This window comes from Stegastes partitus, unplaced genomic scaffold, assembly GCF_000690725.1.
Source record: "Stegastes partitus isolate 25-593 unplaced genomic scaffold, Stegastes_partitus-1.0.2 Scaffold1722, whole genome shotgun sequence".
Lineage (NCBI taxonomy): Eukaryota > Metazoa > Chordata > Actinopteri > Pomacentridae > Stegastes > Stegastes partitus.
The window spans coordinates 152,958-175,122 of NW_007579453.1; the positions used below are offsets into that span (position 1 = coordinate 152,958).

Genomic DNA, 22,165 nt, shown 5'->3' on the forward strand with positions numbered 1-22,165 from the left:
AAAGCGTGGTTTCAGTGAGTAGAAAGTGACACATAGGCTGTGTACCAAATCACCCACTGCACCCTATGTAGTGAGTACAGTTTGCTATTTTGTAGTGCTGTCTGAATGTTACACCTGTTACACCCTATAAAGTGCACTCAAAATATCCCACAATGTACCATGAAAAGTAGTGTACAGTCGATGGTCACTAACCAGCAATATGGACTATCATGCGTTGCGCGAAAGGAAATGCAAACTAGATAAAAAAACTTGTCATTAAAATGTAAATAATTTCACGTTTATTTTTTGTTAAAGTTTATTTGACCTGTTTCTTAGCGATGCAATAAACTGTGAATTTGAAGTTTGCACAACGTTGCTACGGCACAAATCACAGCTAGCAAGCAATTAATAGCTTGAGTAGTGTCCGAAATGGTACTTTGCCAAGGTGGTACCTTCATAGTTCACTATGTAGTGGTCCCTGTATAGTGAGTAGGGAGTGAGTAGATGATTTTGGACCCAGCCATATTGCAGTAATTTCTCTCAGATGAGCATCTCTCTTGCATCATTAAAATATATGCATCAATAAAATATCTTACATCATTAAAACCTGATGGGATTTTGACACATCGTGACCCTTCACACCCACATAGTTTAGAACTTCACTGATTCTGTGTCTTCTCTTGTTCTGCATATTATTTAACTGTGTCATATTAAGAAAGAGACGCATGACTGTTGGTACAAATGCAGCAAAACTCCAATTACCTTCATGAGAATTATTCATTCTGGGGCAGCAAATACACATTTTATAGCCTTCTTGATAGCATCTTGTTTAATAAGGGAAGAGAGAAGTGTTTGTGTCTGAAGGAGAGCCTGCTTTGACTGTAGAGAACAGAGCAGGAAATATGTGACCTCTGTTGAAGTGACATATTTCTGCCTGTTGTTTTCCATCTTTGTCGGTAACAGCAGTCCAAAAGACAGGCTTGTCGTGATTTGCTTTTGTATTGCAAAAGCTTGCTTTAGTCTTCTTCTCCATCTTTCTGGTTAGCAGTAAATCCCACAATCTGCAGTTTATTTTTTAACCGCTCACTCCGGTGGGATTCATGTTGGGTCCAGTGGGACCAGTGGGACTTGTGGGATCATAATCCCAATGCAGTCCTTTATCACAAGTTTAAAGGTGAAAAATGCTGGTGGTAGAGTTAGATAGAGGTGGCCTCTCCAGACTTCTATGGGCTGCTGCTCATCTCTACTTAAAGGTGAGAATCAATTTTTATTGTGTTTTGTGGTTGTTATAAACTTGAAGGTGTAGGGGAGAAGCTGTTAATATATAAAGATGTTTGCTTCTGCCATTCTGAAAGCCCCCCACAGCTAGATAGCCTCCAGCTTTACAAGCCACAAAGAATTTCACTGAGCTGCTATGATCCAGCTGAGATACTAATAGTTGTCTAGCTATAACTTTTTCTGTTTCGGTTGTCAGACAACAGAATGGGACTAAGACAACTGATCGCTAAGAAAGACTGATTGAAGTGATGGGAAGTCCTCGTTTTGCATATGCATTCATATTTGTGTCAGCTGCCAGGCAGTCAACTACTCAGTCCTGTCAATCAGAGGTACAGAGAGAGTCTTCTTCCTGAAGCGGGTGAGGACAACAGCAGCTCAGCTGCATTTACAGCTACAGATACTAAAAGAGCCGGCTTAAGATAAGACTAAGACCAGGATTTACACAGTCATGGTGAAATGAGACATCTTTGCAGTATTTTGAGCTGAAAAATTGAAAGAAACGTTTCAGGGACATGTAAGACTGTAATTAATTTCCTGTAAAGAAGAAACAAAATGGAACCTTTAAGACTTGTAGCTTAAGAATATGTTAAATCTTTTTGGTAGTTACAGTCACTGTTGGAACTATTAGTGAAGTTGTATTGTAAGTGATGAAAGTCCTAGATTTTGACAAGCGTGCATGGAATAAAAAACACCTCTGGCTCTTGTACTACTTCATGGATTGTAATACTTTTTTTTAAAGCTATTCATTGTAAGCCGAACACTGTTGAAGGTATGAAACGCTCAGGATATAATACTCTTTTAAAGCACCAATGTTTGGGATTACAGGGGGATCTATTTGGAGAAATGGGATGTAGTAATCAGAATTGTTTTTTTTTAGTGTATAATCACCTGTAGCTATGAAGTGGTGTGTTTTTGTTAGCTTAGAATGAGTCCTTCACATCCACACGGGGGTGAGGTTGTCTTCTATGTAGCTCACCACCTCATGTCATGTTTCTACAAAAGCACAGAAAAGGACAAACCAAACCCTGGCTCGAGAGGGCCTTTTCTGTTTTATATTGAAGTGGCAGCCACCGTAGGTTGTCCCTCACACTTGAAAAGGAAAAGGAGGTTGAAGCATGGGGGTTTCAGTTGATTGCAATCTGCGAACTCCCCGCTACATGCCACCAAGTTCTACACACTGGTCCCTTAAACATGTTTATTAGGCTTCACGGACAGAAATGACACCTTTCTGAGAAAACGTGACACTACTTTGGTTATAAAAAAAACTTCTCAATTCATTCCAGTTTTCTAAACACTGCTTTTGGATAAACATAAAAAAACACAAATCTATGGTTGTATTTCCCCTCAGGTCCTCCATCAGCTCCAGAGAACCCCATCTCGACAGTGAACGAAACCTGCGTCACCTTGGAGTGGTCGCCGCCCAGAGACACGGGAGGCAGAGGCGACATCACCTACAGCCTCCACTGCAGGAAGTGCTTCGGCGATGGCAAGAAGTGCACACCATGTGGGAGCAGCGTCCACTTTGTCCCCAGACAGATCGGCCTCTCGTCGGCCACCGTGTTGGTCACCGACCTGCAGCCGGACTCCAACTACAGCTTCACCATTGAGAGCCAGAATGGAGTGTCTGACTTGAGTCCAACACCGAGAGGAACGGTCGTCATAAATGTGACAACATCACAGACAGGTGAGAAAATACACACACACTGGGAATAATGCCACTCCTATAAAACATCCAACTCCTACAGTTAAGACTAGGAATGTCGAAACACTCATATTTGTTGACTCAGACAGCTCTTTCACTGAATACTTTTTTGTGTGGCAGGGTTTTCTAGGATTTAAATTGCTGCAGCAACTTTAGAAGAAAGGATTTTGCAGGATTTTATCCACTTTTAAAGGCTGATAAGAAAATGAAATCCTCCGGGGAAGAACATAGTCATCAGCGTGAACTAGAAATTTGTTCGAATACTGATTGCAGTGTAACTCGCAAACGGTATCGAGAACTTTAACGTCACCTGCTGTGATGCACCCCTCTGATACCAAAGAATGACACCTCTGCACCGCTGCCTGCACATGTATAATCACATGTGCGTCAGTGTGGGACTGTGGGGGAAACTTGTGTAAGGATTATGTGTATGACAGAGCGGTGATGACTAATAGGCCACATACGACGGATGTGTGTGCGATAACTGGAGGGGGGTGAAGAGGTTGTTAACCTCACCGAGAGGCACACACGCTGCTCTCACTTGTAGTATTAAACGCACACACATTTATTCACACACTTTCAAGCCACAAGGTTTTGGGTTTGCACGTTAGTAACACGAGCAGATCACACAGCGCGCACATGCGTCACACATCGCAGAATGCTGTATTCACACATGTACAGTATATTACACCTTGTGAGCTGTTTCATTAGCAAAATCACTTGACACACACGTTGCAATATGGGTTTTCTCGTTGTAGCACTTTAGGTATTAATATCACCACATCCTGCTCTCTCTATCTCCTCTGCTTTTTTCCCCCCATCTAGTTGAACTTTCTTTTGCGCTCACGCTTTCTCATCTCGTTTTTTTTGTGTTTGTGTTACAGTGAGCGTTGTGTTGAAGGAAAGGCGGAGCAAGGACAGTGTGACTTTGGCCTGGCAGGGACCGGAGAGACCCAATGGAGCGATAGTGGAGTATGAGGTCATCTACTATGAGAAGGTGAGAGAGAGACAAACAGACACTCATTTTTAAATAGGACTCCACCAATCCAACACACAAAGATCAAGTTACTTGTGAATTTAATTTTAAACAACAAGCCGGCATTTTTAACAAGCAGGACTCTACATTATAGGAAGTGCAGCCTCGAGCATTTTTACAGTTGGACACAAACAAAATGAAAAGTATGAATCTGCTGCTTGGGATTTTTTTATTTAGTCTGTCAGATGTGAATCCCTTAGTCTTGAAGGAACAGTGTGGGTGGGTTTAAAACGCATGCTGTCTTTAACCCTATTCAGGACTTTGGGGGTCTTTTGGACCCCAGGCCATTTGGTTTATGTGATAGGTATTGTTTTTGAATTTTTTAAGATTTTTTTTTTAATATAAAAAAAGGGACATTTATCATGCATTTGAAAACATACGTCAACTTATCAGAAAATTTATTTAACATGGTATAAAAGATTAGAATGAAAACCAACAAATATTTTGCATATATTCTTTCTTGGGGTCCGATGGAACCCATAAGACCTTCTACGTCTGGCAAAGTCCATTTAATGGTCCTTGAACTCATCACTGCTTTCAGTTTTCCCAGGAAAGCTTAAAACTGATATTTCAACGGAATTCTACGTCTCTAGAAATTTGCCAAAAATAAACCATGTGGCGTAAACAGATTCTGGGATATACAAAAAAAAACTTCTCCACTGCTCGGTGCAAACAGTCTGCTGTGACCGACAGTCAAAAATTAAGGGGCTATTTGGCTGAACTACAGGTTGTGTTTACACAGAGCAGATAGGAGAAGTATAAATATCAGTACTAAAATATCTCTCGTATGTCAAGTCACTATTTTTTCCCCAATGCTGGATCTTGAAAAAAAAAAGTTGTACATACTGATTCTAGGATCTTTCAATTTTTGTAATTTTTAAAGAAATTCCACTTTTCTTTATTATGATTCATGGCATCATAACTGTGTTATACTACACCAGCGTCGTGCTTGAGTTCCCTCTTCGTCTAGCAGTAGTTGTGCTGTTTCCATTAAGGTGCAGGATTTTATATTGCACGGAAAAATGAGCCCACAATGAGAAAAAAAAATGTGACAGGAGCACAACACGCCCAGAAAGTGCTTGGGGTTCAGAGGGTTTGCTCACAGTTCAAGGTGCTGACAGGTGGATTTGGTTATACTGGACAGAGCTGTTGGCAGTAGCTTCGTATTTATCAAACAGATATGAAAAGTGATGTAAGTTTTCTTAGCGTATCTTCGAAAACGTCAAACTATTCCTTCAAAAAAAAGAATCACTGGAGTACACTTTCAACGCAACGTGTTTCTTCCCTTCTCCTCCTCTCGCATGCCGTCTATGTTGGTGGGGGTATGGGTTTAGCCTTTGGGCATGTCTGTAATGACTTGTTCATCACAAACATCTCTCTCTGCTTCTTTCAGCCCCTCTGTCTTTCTGTTTCCACCGCCTTATCCCTCCCGTCTCCTCTCCTGCACACACCAAGCTAATTAGCCACACATCTGTCGAACAAACCTTGTAAAACACGACAGAGGTGATGAAACTCAGCCCCTGTGTGTGTGTGTGTGTGTGTGTGTGTGTGAGGCTGTCTGAGCATGTGTGTTGGCAAGCATTAACTGTAAAATAGTGTTAATCCGTGTTGTAGAGTGTCTTCCATTAGGTAGAGTATCAGCCTCTCAGCAGGGAATCAGCTTACTGACAGACACACTTATTCTTTATTCATCCTCCTACAGAGACACACACACACACACATCTAAGTGTGCACACACACCTTGAAGGTAGTGGAGGAGCGAAGTGAAGCGGGACTAGTAACCACATATTGCCCCAGAGTGTAGAGAGGATAAGATTTAGGACCTGACAGATGCTCATGTATAAACGCGACCAAATGGTCCAGTGATGAACAAATGAAAACTTAGTGAGGTGTATTTGGCCCCTGGAGACATTTAAATTCAGCAATTTGAGGTTTCTATTATTTCCAGACTTTTCCTATTCTTCTTCTGCCTCTCTCGATGCCACAGCTCGTTGCTCTACAAGAAACTCTTATAGGATTTTCACATTTTCAACCTCTTTTTATCCACAATCATTTCATTTCTCAGACACTAAGTATTATCCACTGGGCTTAGTATTTGATTTTCTCTCTTTCTTTTTTTTTCCCCTCCCCTTTCCACTCCAGAACCAGCGGGAACAGAACTACACGGTTCTGAAGACTCGCTCCAACATGATGACAGTGGACGGGCTGAAGCCAGGGACCACCTACGTGTTCAGGGTCAGGGCTCGAACCGACGGCGGCTACGGGAGCTACGGCGGGGAGATCGAACTGGAGACCAGCCACGAAGGTAAAGGGAAAAACAAAAAAACTATTTGTTTACTCGTAATGAAGCAATAATTTAAGTTTACATTTGTTTGTTTGTTTGTTTTTTGCCTCGCTCTATGCAATTGGTTTGTTAGTTTTTGATTTATTTTCCTCTGTTTCAAATTTCCCTGTGGTTTTCAGCTAAAAAATGGAAATAGCAGGCAGCAGCATGCCAGTTCTTTTGAGGCTTTTCACAGTGTTAACACAAGAAATCCAAACTAAAAGTGCAACTGAAGAAGAAGGACAAAGGTTAGCTCCACAGCATAATGTACTGCCACATTATATCAAAGGTAGTGAAAAGTGGATTTGTCCTTCGTAGAGTTGAAATCAATGAATCCAACGGGTGGTTATAAAATAGCCTTTGGCTGCCTCACAGGTTGTCATCTGTGCATCCGAACCAGTGTGTTTGAAAGTTTCCCAGAATGCTTAGCAGGTAGAAGGAAGGGAAAAGAATGCCTGGCTGGATTGGAGATGTTGATTCACACAGACCGCTGGAGCAAAATCGTGAGGGTGGAAGAAGTTTGTACCAGGCAAAGTGATCATAACAAGCACAATTTAATAGACAGGGAATAAAAACTGGCATCCTCAGGTATTTTGTGGCCATTCTGTGAATTAATTTAATCCCCTGTAGTTTTGAGTGTTTTTTTGTTTTTTTTTTTTATTTGCTCCTGTCACATTTTTATTCACTATGGACTAATTTATTACTGCAGTATAAAGTCCTGCACCTCTATGGAAAGAGGCTAGAAGTAGAGAGGAGTCAGAAATGTCTCAGTGTTACAAAGTTAGAATGCTGTAAATTATTTTAGAAAAAGAAAAGAATAGCTAACATTGACTATTCATTTTACAGAGAATCTGAGAAAACTGTAATCGACATGTACAATATTGTTCCAGGTTCCCCAGGTACATGCCATGGATCTTTAACTAATTCCATTTTTAATTTGTTCTCATCCTTGTTTCTGATCTTTAATCCAAGGGCAGTGCAACCAGGCCTCACAAACAGCTCTGTGTTCAATCTGTGTTCAATCTCTGTCGTGATGTTTCCAAGCTCCCTGTCACTGGTCCATTTCTTCTTTGTTTGCTGTCATCCACTTTCATTATCACTTCATTATGCGCTCGAGGATTTTCTGCTTTAGAGGTCCCATAATGTGCTCTTCAAAGTGATCATTGATTGCTAGTCGGGCAGGCAGAGGGGGATAAATCAGTAAATGTATAGCACTGCACCATAGATTGCCTGTGTAGCACACAAAAGGCACACATTAGCCTACAAATCATTCAATAGTCAATAAAAGTGACTCAAAGACTCCATTTCTGTCCTGCGACAAATATCTAGATTTAGACTGTGAAAGGTCACGTCTGTGCCTTAAGCTTCCCAAGATGCAGCGCAGGTTTTTACTGAGCTGTTACTGAGCCTTCAAACAACAGGTTCACAGTCAAGTTCACAGTTGTAAAGAACAGGATCTGTGAGATGCAGCTGACCCCGTAGCAATCATATCAAGGTTATCTAATCAGATCAATGGCATCGATTGTTAAATAAAGGTGTGTATGTGTGCACCACTAAATGTAATAGGAGATCAATCCTTATCTGCACTTGCCTTGAGGCATTAATTTGCCTCTCCAACACACACACACACACACACTCATATATACAGTACATACACTCACAGACACACGTGTCCGCTCATGCTTAGCTAAGCCAGATAAATGGGGTATTTGTTTTGAGTAATGGCTCGATTGGTGTGGCGTAAAAATCGATGCATCTTTGCAGAAAGTTCTTGGCGGTAGCCTTGTTATGTGCGATGTTAACATATCCATTTGGACAGCGTAGCTGAATGGGAATGGCTTTCACGTCCACTCTCATACCCTCATAGGCGATGCAGAAAGGGAGAGCGCTTTTCATCAAGGACCTTACTTACTATTCCATCCACCTCCCTTTCTCTCTTTTACTCGTTTGCCGCTCTCCCTTTTTGCTTCCCCTTCAAGCCTCTGTCTTTTATCTGCTGTTCTATTGATATCATATTTCATTCTCTCTCCAGCTTTCCCTCGCCACACTCACCGTCTTACTTGCTGTCTTACTTGCTCAACTCCCAGCCTTTGTTAGTTTTATCACTTTTTCTCCTTCAGAAAACACCTCCGACTACATCCCACCCTCCTTTATGCTTGCTTTAATAATCCACTCTCTTCACGTCCTCTTCTTTGTAGATGTTCTGGCCATTGGGGACCCTAACCAGTCCACCATTCTGGCTGTGTCCATCGCTGGGGGAATCGTTCTCCTCATCTTCCTGGTGACTTGCTTCGTTGTCAGCGGAAGGTAGGGTCTGCATACAATAAGTGACTGGCAATCACCCTTATCTAGGTCTTCTTGTCAAGATAGTAAAATGATGGAAAAGTGGAAGCCTGGCAATATGTAGGCTCAAATCCCATGAAAACACCAAAATCTAGAAATGAAATGATCCTATCAAGTAATTCCTGTAAAACCAACGCCTGGTGCATGTTAGCCTTCCTCTGTGCCAAAGCTCTCAAGTGTTGTCGAAAAACTACGAGACCACGATTCACACTGTTGCTCTGGGTGATATGTGCTTTTGTTACTGTGGGCACTCCACTTTAATTGAAGTCAGTTTCACACTCTGCTGCTCACGAACGCACCACATCCGCAGTTGAAAATAGTTCCCCAACAAATGCACAATGCTTTATTTATACCACCATTCATGGACTGATTACACTATTTCCTCCATTTGTAGTAACATTTGTTAAAAGAGCAGCTGTTTTAGAGGATTATTTGGTATTTTCCAAAATAAAACTATTGATTTATGTCTACAATGGGAACCACTGGGCTTGGAGAAATCTGGGAATAAAGATGGACTAATGCAACATGAATATAAAAAATCTCCAACCTCGTCCTTTAAACTGACACACAAACCTGACACAGTTATGAGATTTTCATCCAACGTGGCTCACTTTCTCATAAACCTACTGACAGCTGTATTCTCAGCAGTTGCACATTATAGGATCACCAACAAAAAAAAACACTGAAGTTGAAACCAACTAAGCATCGAGTGCGACATCGAACGTAGCACTGCTGCAAATAATCACGTGTGGAGCGGCAATCTGACAACGTACGCACGCATTTGTGTACGCGAAAGCCGGCCTCTTCATATCTCTCTTCGAGGGATTACATGCGGGTGTTGCCAAAGCTGGCGGCCTCCAACTTTGACATTTACACGGCTGACAAAGTCGAACTAAAGGCTGCGTTATTCTGTATGTGAAGAGCATGGACTCTCTATGATCACCGTCTTTGAAGGTTAGACTGCTGTTAATGCTCCGTCTCAAAGAGGGCCAAAGAGGGGAGGGAGATGAGAGGCAGGAAGGGAAAATAAAAGAATGCCGATTGGTGAGAGGCCAGAAGATGAAAGGATTGAAGTTAAGGGGTGGCTTTTTTGGAGGAGAGAAAATGGGAGAGGGGAGGCGGGATGACAGGCGTCTGTGATTTACCGTACCTATAACCAAATGTTTATCCTCTATGAGTTCCAACTAGATTAGCCACATTTTAAGAACTACACACACAACCACATGCATGCAAACATGCACGCACTAATGTACGCTCACTGAAAACATTAGTATTGATTCAGGTGATTGCTTATCAGGCTGAGTGCTCTATTCACTATTGACTAGGAGGGATGTAATCAGCAGAGACTGTCCTGTGTAGCGCACCGACACGCATGCGGCGCTCTCGGCAACACGAACGCATCAACATTTTTTTAATCAGAGTGGGATTATGGGCTTGTCCGTCTAGGGGAAAAAAAAAACACACCAACCTGTTAAACATTTTGCGCTATGAACACACGCGGTGACACAAACACACACTCGTCTAATCAGGTTTCACAGGCCGGGGAGGTGTTAACTAGGTTTTACTGAGGGGGTCGATGCACTACCATCAATTTCAGGTCTCCCTCTCTTCCTCTTTCACCCTCTCCGTATCCGTCGTTCTTCCATTTAGAGGTGTGGACGCTCGGGAGGAAGCAGTGTTGATTACTGCTTTCTATTAAACCACATCTGTCAAAATGAGTGTGTGTGTGCATGGGTTCAGAGGCGGAGTGTGTTGGTGACTAAGGGAAGGAAGCGAGGATCAAAGCTGCATCACTAGAGGGGCATCAGCGGGGGGGAAGAGGGAGAAAGATGGACAGAAGCGAGGTAAAGGAGAGACACAAGTGGAGAATAAACATATCAGATAGGCAGTAGGAATGACAGACTGCAGCAGAGAGGGAGGGGGAGGAAGTACATCTGAAGTATGTTTGCGCCACTAGAGAGCTACATTTTCAGATGGTGTGAAAGATAGAGAGAAAGAGGAGGAGGCTTGAGCGAGATGGAGAGAAAAGTAGATTGATGGAGGGAGAGGAGGAGAGCCGGGGGGAGAGGTGAGAAGATGAAAAGGTAGATTACAAATGAAAGAGGAGGGAGGGGGAGGGGAGATGATGGGTGGGCGATTGCAGTGTTAGGTGCAATAGAACGGAGAGGGCTTTTTTTTTTTTTTGAGGAATTGGGAGAAAATCTAAGAAAAATCTTGGGTTGTCCATCCCTCTTTTCTTTTTTTTATCTGCTCCGTCTTATCTGTCAATCAGTCAAATTCCCGTTCACCCGCTGCTCTCATTTCACTCTCTTGTGCTTCTGCTTTTCTCTTCATTTAGCTTGTTTCTTGGCTCTGCAGCTTTCATTTCCTGTTCTGTTCTTGAAATTTACATTTGGATAACCCCCCCAACCCCCCCTTTACCCCTCATGTATCAGGAATCTGATGTATTTGCTGAAACCAGTTCACTGTGGACGATGATTAGAGTCAGCCAGGTTTTAATTGATTCTCCGCCAGACATTTGTAAGGCCCCTTTTCTCCCTACATGCCAGCTGTTAAAATAATTTCCCCAATAATGGCTAAGAAAGCGCTCAGGGTTTTGTTCCTGTTTTACACCTAGTTCGCCCATTGAATCCACCAATCCCCAGCAGCCTGACGGAAGGCTCCTGCCACTCGTTGCCTCATATACCTACACAGGTACGCACACACTCCCCGCAGCACTGGCTGGCATCGTACTCAACAGCTATGGCTCATAAACGGCCTGATTTGCAGGCTATTCTGTTCTGTCCTGTTCCCGTTTAATAAAGTGCTGTTATGCTATTGTTACCGCAGGAGGGAAAACATGAAAAAACATCGAAAGCTCCTCAGACACAGCACGGCGCTGACAAATCACACCAGTTATTGCTGCGTGCGTGCCATTATTGCTCGGCGAGTATACGCACGCAAGTGTGTGTGTGTGTGTGTGTTTGTGTGTGAAGTTGCTGCTTTTGTCCTCCTGAGGGTGCTTTGGCAGGCTGGCAGGTGCAAACGATGGGAAGCTAGCGAGCGACTGGCATAGCCATGGATTCAGCAGATGGCCTTTCACTCAAAAAGCGCTCTTCCCTTCGGTCCTCACTTTCTCTCACTCCTTGTTAAACATGTTACAGCTTCTGCCTCCCAGCATCGGCGCTGGTGTGTGCGTGTTTGTGCCTCTGTTTTGTCTGCACTCTAATGATTCTCCAGCCTTAAAACCATCTCCCTCTTTCTGAATAGCTGCAGGCTTTGGCTACGCGCCAGATTCCTGTGTGTTTTTCTGTGTTCGTGTTTTTTAATGTGGGAGTTTTTTTTTTTGGTGAGAAGTCGGCGTGAAGTTGTTCCATCCATGTCATGCCTGTTTTTTAAGCTGTTTCATCTGCTATGCATCTCAGAGTGTGCCTTTATGAAGTGCATCTGTTCTCAGAGCTGCTGATATTCAGCAGGGCGTCGTTTTCTTCAATCTGTTGAAGAAAATGTCTAAATATCTGTAACAAAACGTGCTCTTAGTTCAAAATAAGGTGTGTAGCCAAAGTGTGGCTCAATCTATCAAAAACGGTGTTGTTTTTTATTAATATGCTGCACATTTTAAAAAGTTATCCATATTTGAGAGAGAGAACAAAAAAGCCTTTTCGAGCAGAGCATTGAGAAATAAAAGACAAAAGGCGAAGAGAGAAAAATGCAAATTAAACGATGCTGATACCAGCAGAAAGACTTCTCATTCTCACTAATAGAAAGCGGTAACAGCTCTACCTTCTTCACACAATAGCATGTCCTGTTGATGTGCGCGTAAGCTCTTTTACCTCCGCAACATCTGTTGTGCAGCCCAGGGTTATTCTTAAAAACTTAATGACACAAAAGAGGAGAGGAAGGATGAAAAAAAAAACAAAAAGAGAAGGGAAGCGTGTGCTAATGAAAACACGCTGCTGAGAGAAGAGAGAGCAGGGTGAAGAGGCAGCGAGAGACTGCTGAAGAACTACAACTCTAATTGAGTGTAAAGCAGCTCAAAAAAGCGTGTGTAGGTGTGTGCTTGTTTGTATTTCAAAGACAATGTGAGAAATTGAAATGGAAAACAGCAACAATTGGAAAGAAAAAAAAAAAAAAGAGGGGGGCGAGGTTTGTTTTAGTTTCAATTTGAGGGGGGGGGGGGAAATCCTAAGGAAATGGAAAAACAAAGAACAAAAGGCGCAAGCAATAGACTCATGATTGCCGAATTGGTGAATTTGGTGGAGGTAGAAATCAGCCAGCGCATTCTCTTCCCTGTGGGTGGTGTTGGTCTGTTTGCTTGATAATAGCGCTAATAATGATTTGGCAGCCGAAAGACTCGGCGTACTGAACCCGAAAACAAAACCGTGTGCGGAGGTGTGTGTGTATTTGATGATGATGATGATGATGATGATGATGTGTGTGTGTGTAGTGTCATTAGACAGATTTGTATGTGCTGGTTGGATGCCGGTGCTTTCAATTAATGCAGCTAAGCTGTAGGGTGTAGCCAAATACAGCTTTGTCTGCAGAAAGCCTAGAAAGTAGATTACAAACAGTGCAATAATAGCAGCTCGTTGCCGCAGGTGTGAAAGTGTCTCACACAGGCTCTATGCAAATGAGCAGATGTTGCTGTGGGATTTATCAAATGTCCTACAAACATCACACAAATTGAAAAAAAAAACCAAACTGTTTTTGTCCAAGGTTTTGAAGTTCATGAACACATTTGTCGGATGCACTTGCACAAGCGCCACGCGTTACGATCCTGACCTAATCAAGTTATGTCGGTGTAGTAACATCATTAGGGAAATTAGTTTCACACTGATCTACACACACCGATCTGTTGGCAAATATAAAGACACACTTCACTTAATGATACAGATGACACGCTCCTCTCTCCCTCTTGCCATCTTTTCGCGTTTGACCTTTCACCAGGTTGTACATTACGCCAATTACCACGGTGCAGCTCCCAACCTTGCTGCTATTTCCTCGCCTCCTACCTTCCCCTCTTCCCTTTTTTCCTTCCCTTCCATTACCACTCTCTTTAATGAGAGCCACCGAAATGAGATGTTTCCAAACAGGGTGTTAATGAAACATAGACAGATTTATTAGTCATAACTCCTCAGCTAATCATTTTCCCCCCTTCTTAATAATTAGCCCGAGCTGAGTAAATCTTTTCACAGTGTGGTCAGAGAGTGCTGAGCCAGTGCCAGACACGTCCGAGATGGAGCGAGAGAAGGCCGGCGGTAGAAATCTTACTCACTTTGATTCCTGAACGCTCGGTTACATCAGCCGGACTTTTTTGTAAGAGTTAGTTTTTTTTTTTCTCTCTCTCGCTCCGTGCCGTTTTGACTCTTAATTAATTATCCACAATCAGCTCTTATAAACCTCAGTGTTTATTAGCAGCCGAGCAGTGAGTGAGTTTTTTGTTTCTCGGCCGGGCGAACGAGGCTTAATTTTGCTGTGAAATAATGAGAGTGAATTTAATCCATTGATTTCATTCTCAGTAATTATTTTTTATTTAATATCTTGATATTAAATGGAATCGCCATTATCATGAGTAATGATGAGAGCAGATACCCACAGCAGGGCGTGTGTGTGTTTGTGTGTTTGTATGTGTGTGTGTGATGGAGGATAGATGTGTCATTTCATTGTGTCATGCCGGAGGGGTGACTAATGACTTACTGATTTCATTTTTCTAGTCATTCTGATTAGCAGTGGGAAAATAATGTGGAGGGACAGGAAATGAAAGGGGAGAGGAGATGAGAGGTGACAAGAGGGAAGGAAAGGGAAGGAGAGGAGATGAGAGGGAAGGCAAGGGGAAAAAGAAGCGGAAGACGATATGTAGTATATTTCTGTATGAATGACCCCCTCTGACTCCTCCAGATCTCAGAGTGTATCAGTTTCTAATCTGGTCTTCCGGCCCGCCAGCCAACCTCTAACCCTATAAAAGATGGCGTGAAATAAATCTGGTGATACCACAGCAGAGAACGACGCGTGCTTTATTAACCCTCTTAACGTTCAAGTCCAGTTTAAAACGAGTCCAACAACACCGTCCACTGTTTGTTTTTGGGCTGTCTCTTTATATTTTCTCAAAGTCTGTCCCACTTTATTTCAAGGTTATTCCACCATCCATATTTACCTCGCTCGCTTCTTTTCAACCTTCCCTGCCTTTACTGCATAATCAAGCTTTTCATTCTGTCCTTTCCCTTCGTTTGATGCTCTCTTTGCCTTCCTCTATGTTTCTTCCACTCTGTGTTCCCTCTATTTTCCTCTTCTGTCTCACTTTTCTGCCGTCTCTCAATGTCCCCGCCGCACACCTTCGTATGTTCTTCATCTCCTCTCCCTCTATCAGTCAGATTATCTCTTTGGCTAATGACATTTCATGAAGTGCAGCCTCAGATACCGTATATTACACAACACAGTGGCATATATGTAACGTGATGACCCGGACCATATCTGACAGCAGTTATTCTCTTAATTCCACGCTGCGCTCGCGGCCCCGCCGCGGCTAAAATGACGGCAGAGTCACTGAGTACTCGTTTTAATTATCAGAGGAAGTACAGATCAGCACAACTCAGTGCTGTAGATGTTGTTGTCTCTCCCCCCCTCTCCCTCTCTCGTGGCAGCAGCCTGGAGTCAGACCGAGGGGGAAATGGAAGCAGCAATGGAGCCCGAGGCTAATAGACCAGTAAATGAAGACTTGGCATAATACAGAAAATATCAGAAAAAGGAGGAGGCTTGCTTCGTCACACTCGCAAGCAGACAAATGTACGGCCGTTATATTTGGGTCAGAAGATGGAATCACATTACCAAAGTTTTGTTTGCGCAGTGAAGATACTCGTACACAACGCTTGCAGCATATACGTCTTATATAACATACAGTATCTCACATTTCTGCAAATATTTTATGATATCTTTTCATGGGACAACACTGAAGAAATGACACTTTGCTCCGATGTAAAGCAGTCAGAGTGCAGCTTGTATAACAGTGTACATTTACTGTCCCCTAAAAATAACTCCATACACAGCCATTAATGTGAACCGCTGGCAACAGAAGTTCATACAGTCCTAAGTGAAAAGGTCCAAATTGGGCCCAATTAGCCACTCACCTTTGTGACATACTGTATATGCAATGGTAGAATGTGGGTACATTTACTCTGCAGCACCTAAGTATAAATTTGACGTATTTGTCCTTTACTTGAGTATTTCCATTTCTATAACTTTATACTTCTGCTCTAGTACATCTAAGAGGCCGTGAGTGTACTTTTTACTCCACTACTTTAATGTGACAGCTTTAGTTACTTTACAGATTACTTTTAAAAATATATATTTTTCTTTTCCACTGAAAGCCATGTATCTCCAGATGTTTGGATTCTGAATGTCCCTTCATGGGTTGAAACAATTCTCCTACTTCTACAGCAAAATAGGCTATTTTTAAAAACTCCCAGTTGGATTCGCTTGAACATGTCATCAGGCTGAGAACAGGGCTGTTTTTCTAAGGTCTTAAAAAACTTGACTTGTTAGAAATATGTGGTTCTCACAGAACAGCAACAGTACAAACATGATGATCGTACAGAATATCAGAATCAGAAATACTTTATGGATCCCAGAGGGGAAATTGCTAATATTCATACAAAAAGATCAAATCATACAACAGTAAAACACTGTCAAGGAACATTTGACTACGGATCAAGTACTCGTTTGAGATTACTTCTGATACTTTAAGCACATTTTATTAGTAGATTATTTAGAAAAACTGAATCTTTCTTTCACCACTGCATATGTTACATGTTCTTGAGGCTGAAAAAGGCAAAAATGCAATAATTAAAATGTGTAAAAATTAAAAATTAAAAAAAAAAAAAAAACAATAATAAAGATACAATTATATGTGATACAAATATCAAACTGTAAAGTGGCCCAGTGTGTTGGCTGTAAGTTTTCCAGTATACAAAAATATGCATAAGACAGATGGGCAAATCAAATACAATAGAGAGAGAGAGGCTACCAGACTTAGAGACATTCAGTATTCACCTCGCATTCATGTGAGCTAACCTCTGTGTGCTCCTGTTCCTCCAGAGTCAAGTGGACTGAATACTCCAAATTGTCTGTTTGAGTGAATTTGAGTGTTTATCTATCTTGTGTTTGTCTTGTGATGGACCGATGACCTGCCCGGGGTTTCTCCTTAGTCTCTGGCTAATATATGCTGGATCCACTTTCCTGCTATCTTGAGCAGACACGAGTGGGTAACGGCTGTGAATAAATATGGTGTTCTATGAGATGGGAGTAAATTAAGGTGTATTTTTAACTGCTTGTCTTCTGACCGGGCTCGTCGTTACGTTGTGGTGTAGTGAGGAGCTATGGATGTGGATGCCACTCATTGTTCCTCAGTCTTAGGACATGCCCTGCAGTTGTACTGTTTCCTGACACTCTTATTTTTGTCATCATCTCTTAATCTGCCCATAGAGTCTTCTTTCTCTTCCCCCCTCTCTTCCCTTCAGGGCTGAGCTCTGTGCTGATAGTGTTGTACTTGTCCACTGTCCTTGTAAATCCTCCATCCATGCCGCCTTGTATTTGACTTCTCCATCCTTCTTTGTTTCACTCATCCCCATTGTAAAGATTTTAGATCTCCTCCGTGCTGCCTTTTCTATTTAGCCCCTTTCCTCCTCGTACTACCTCTTCTTTCTCTTCTACTTTACCTTGGGCTCTTGTTGCTGCAGCACAAACACTGCCCCACCTCTCTTTCTGTCCACATCCCTTATGTTAACCTCCCAGCTTCTATTCCTATGGCTGCCTCCACGTCTCTCCTCGCTCTTCCCCTCCATCTGATTGCTTGTTAGTTGGTATGCAGGCTTGGACCCCTATTGTGCATTCTTGCCTGTCAGCACTCTCTTTTTCCATCTCCGTCTCCCTCTTTCCCTTTATTCCTCTTTCCAGCTCCTAGTGTCCATTCTTTCTATCAAACAAAACAAAACAAAAAAAAATGCACAACCACATAGAGAGCAGAGGACAGGGCCTGTTTAAAGAGGATAAATGCTGTCTTGCAACAAAAAGGAAGAAAAAGAAGATATATGGGTTATTGGACAGGGGAATGTTTTCACGTAAAAGAAGAATTTAAAACGAATTAAACACCCTGGAGAGATAAAGGGCAGCAGAGGAGAGGAAGAGAGAGGAAAATGGGGGAGTGGCTCCAGTGACAATAATATATGGATGGAGGTCTATGAAGGTGGAGGCTTGCTAGCAGAATGACAAATGGGTCTCGAGTGACAGAGTATTATATTAAAAAGTAAATTGATATGCAAATGTGGAGTGTGTGGCTTTGGAGGACAGGGATAGCCTGTTGTCCTCACTGAAGTGGAACAGAGAGGCAGAGGGAAAGGTGAGAGCCCGGCTGTGATAGTGATATCGCAGCTCATTAATATGTGTGTGTTTTTGCGTGATTGGTGCAAGTGTGTGGGGTTTTAAGTCATGCGAATGCACAGCTGTGGGATGTGTATTTACACCGTGCAAACCCGGCAAAGTGTCGTGCAGTTGGATGGCAGCGAAATGGAACAGTGAATGGTTGTGTTTAATGTCACACTGCGGTACGAGCAGGACAAAGAAACAGCTGGTGGGAAATGCGGGGAGACTTTCTCATTATAAAGTCTGTTCCAGCTCAAGACTCGATGAATGTTCATACAGTAAAGTAAATACCTGTGGCATGTAAATCAATAGCAGGACAGCAGGCCACTCAACAAGACTGTGTGCTGAGCGCGGTCATGTTTTTTTTGTTTTTTTTGCAGCTTCACGAAACTAAATCAATTTTCAGTACATCTAAATACAATCATGCAATGCACAACCACGTATCCAACAAAATATGCTTATTTTGCAATATTTACTACTAAGCTGCTTTGCCAGTTCCACTATGGTTCATGTTTACTTGTTTAGGGAACTAACTAAGTCACACTAAAATCTAATTAATCATGTTAGTAAACTGAATGCAATGAGAGAGTATAACTGCATCATCCTCTGTGAAAAAAAAAACACAAAATCTTAATGAAAACTAGCATTTAGAGGCCTGGAAGGAAAAGAGGAGAAGGATGTTAGTTGTGACACGACTTAAATGTGCTGAGGCCCGAGCTACAGTATCGCATTTGCTGGTATCCTTCACTGTTCTGCGTATTGATTGTTTTAATGGGATGCCAAACTACACACACGCAGCAGAGAGCACATAGAAGAAAACAAACACATTTGGTTAATGTACCAAAAGATGATGGTTCTGGTTAAATGTTGACAGCAAGTCAAGGTTGACTTTGCATATTTAGGACGGCAATCTTTCCCTAACATTAACTAAAGGCTGCGGGTTGCCTGTGATATGTTTAGTCTGAGCATTTTGCCCTGGCAGTGGACCGTTTCAACACAATATACAGTGCGTAGAAGTGTGAGTCCCCTCTGACAGCTGTTTGTTTGCAGTTTTCCTACTCCTGCTCTGTTGCAGCTTCAAATGTGAAAACTTAGTAAAAATGTCAAGCGCAAAGAAAAAGTACCCGCGGCATCAGAAAACGGCCTGCACATAGCCCTCCTGAGTCCAATTCCAGTGTCTTTAATAGATGAATTACAAGTCAGCTGCATTTAGTCGACGATATTAAATATCTGTTTCAAACACACACACACACACACCCAGACACAGCTGTCGGGGGAAAACAAAAGCCACAGCCATGTCAGGTTTTGCGCCATGTTTAAGACTGCAGCGCTAATGATTCATGACACTTCTAACTGGAGAGGAGAAATGAGTTGCTCTGTAATTACTATGGAAATGTGTTCATTTCCCATCAGACGCACACACACACACACACACACACACACATATGCACCCATGGAGACACTCGCATTAGCACCGAAACACATCCAGCAGCAATGGGGAAGTGCTTCAAACGGGGAACACACACGTGTACGTCTATGTGTGTGTGTGTGTGCGTCCCCGTGGGATTATCACAGTTGGAGCAGAGGTGTGACCCATGTCCCCATTCCCCATATGTTTTAAACACATGCCCCAAAGCATCGTGTGTGTGTGTGTGAGTGTGTGTCAAGGGGGTAATGATAGTCCCTTGGTGTTCGACTGGCTTGAGCCCAGCTGATAACCAGGTGGGGCCCAGTCCCATTTCACAAGAACATTATGCCCCCTCCTTCTTTATCCCCAAATACCAGCAACCGGTCTCTACCCTTATGTGTGTGTGTGTGTGCGTGCATGTATTCCCAAGACAGCCTATTGATGTCTGGGTTACACCATGCATTCAGCTGTGTAAAATCAACACAAGGATTAAACACCAAATGACTGAGATTTACTGAGCCCGCCGAAACTCCACCTTTCTCTATTTCTGTAGCACCGTGTGTCTCATTTGCAGTCGCGGCGCAGCAGCCCCATTTCTTCTCCACTCAGTATTCCTCTCCTATATTATTTTTGTGTTTATCTCATTTCGGCTCTCCTTTTCTTTATCAAATCTTTGCTTGCTATTTCTTTCGGTCTCCATTTCTCTCCTGTCCTCCTCTACGCCGCCGTCTTAAATCACGTACCCGTTGGGTGCTGCAGATTCCCAGTTGCTCCTGGCCCTGAGCCCAAAATCAGTTTATTTTCATGATGGACAGGCATTCTGACTGGATGCTGCTTTACTCGTGTAAGACGATGAAGGAGGATGGGATAAAAGGGAGGAGAGGAGACCTATGACCTTTAAGTCCTTGATTGGTATAATTTTCTAATAAATGAAAATTAAATCATGTGAGTAACTTGATGAATCAAGAACCACAACAACAAAAAAAGCAGAATAAACACACTAAAAGCCAAAACAACTTCAGCAGACACTGACAGTCCCTCCTTCCCCATCACATAATGAATTACAGCCTTTTGTTTTCTTCAAAGAGAGTTGGGAGGGGAGGAGACAGGACAGGCGACCGTGTAGTGTTTATGGTGTGGTTAGTAGGATTCTGCTTTATATTTTATGCTTTTTTTTTCCCCCCCAAAATGTTTGTGCTGACTTTAAGGAAGCAGTAAATCTTTGAGACAGTGTTATGGATGATTACCATTCTTAACCCTCTGAACCTCAAGCACTTTCTGAGTGATTTTTTTTTGCTCCTGCCACATTTTTACTCGCTCTGAGCTCATTTTTCACTGCAACATAAAGTCCTGCACCACGATGGAAACAGCACAACCATGGCTAGAAGCGGAGAGGACTCAGAAATGTGTTGTATGCAGCATCACAAAGTTAGAATGCCAAGAATCACAAAAAAGGATAAAAGAAAGTTGAACTACTTTGATTATTTTAGTGAAAAAAAATGTCCAAGTAATACTTCCATTTTAAATTAGTTTCATTTAAGTGTCTACTGTCTTGCTATGTGTAAACACAGCCTGCTGTTCAATCCAGTTCAGCCACAAAGTCTCTGGATTTCTGTCACATGACTGACAACTGAGTCACGAACGGCTCAACATGGTGAATTCTTAAACGAGAGAATGTAGAATAAAGTGATTTTAATGAAACATCACTATTTTCCAACAAAACGCACAGATGAGTGAGTCTCTCTGTTTTTATAGATAAATGGTGTAATACTTCTTAAAGATAACATGCCTTTCAAACTTGCTGGGAAGTTTTTTTTTTTGAAGTTGAGAGGCAGAAGCTCGACAAAGTAAAAAGAAAACAGACTGTCAGAAACATGTGAGAACAACACAAACACAAACACACAGACGTGGATCCCCTGTGAGGTCTGTAAAACCGAATAAGTTTAACACTTCCTCACAGCTGCAGTGCAGGATTGAGCTGATCAATTTGTCAATATTTTGTCTTGATCGTTGGACTGACCCTCGCCACAGGGTTTGTGCATGTGCACAGAGGGGGGTGATGAAAGGGCATGGAGGAGTGTGTGTTTGTGTGTGTATGTGTGTGATTTGTGATAATGTGGAAATCAGTGCTTGATGACCAGAAGGGTCCATAGATGGGTAAAGAGGAAGGCTTTAATGCATAGATCTGTGACACACACACACACACACACACACTCTCACACACACTTATTCACTCAACCTCAGGCAAAACAGCTCAGAGAAGAATTGAGTTGAGTCGTAGAAGCAGAGAAAACAGCTTTTCTCCTCCAGGCTTGCCCTATACAGAGGAGAGGGGTGTGCAGAGACAAAAGGAAATATCTAGTTGTTCATACACACAGCTAGTGGCTGTACACAGTATGGGGGTTTCCTGGAAATACCATAGATTTAATATAGCAAACAGATGTGTGCAATTGCACAGGCACACTCAAGGATTAAAGGAATGTGAACTTCAATGCACGTCCTACAACGGTATAAAATATTCTGGCATCTGTGGTTAAAGAAAAGTCACTTCTGTGTGTATAGCTTTACATGCAGTGCAGCATCATAAAACATCTGGACACTTCTGTTTCAGGCATTGTGGATATATCAAAGCCAAACAGGACCCTGACGAAGAGAAGATGCAGTTCCAACATGGCCGAGGTAAAGACACAAACTCGTGCACAC

The 22,165-nt window shown here is 42.4% G+C and overlaps 1 protein-coding gene across 2 annotated transcripts in view; it reads left to right on the forward strand.

Annotated features, from left to right (window-relative positions):
• Positions 1–22,165, forward strand: part of LOC103372263 (ephrin type-A receptor 3-like) — a 95,812-nt gene that overhangs the window by 51,459 nt on the left and 22,188 nt on the right. For both annotated transcript variants that reach the window (XM_008301859.1, XM_008301860.1), the window contains exons 7-11: positions 2,606–2,941; positions 3,844–3,956; positions 6,138–6,300; positions 8,517–8,625; positions 22,074–22,141. In XM_008301859.1, coding sequence (XP_008300081.1) covers positions 2,606–2,941; positions 3,844–3,956; positions 6,138–6,300; positions 8,517–8,625; positions 22,074–22,141 — 789 coding nt within the window. The remainder of the gene's footprint in view (positions 1–2,605; positions 2,942–3,843; positions 3,957–6,137; positions 6,301–8,516; positions 8,626–22,073; positions 22,142–22,165) is intronic.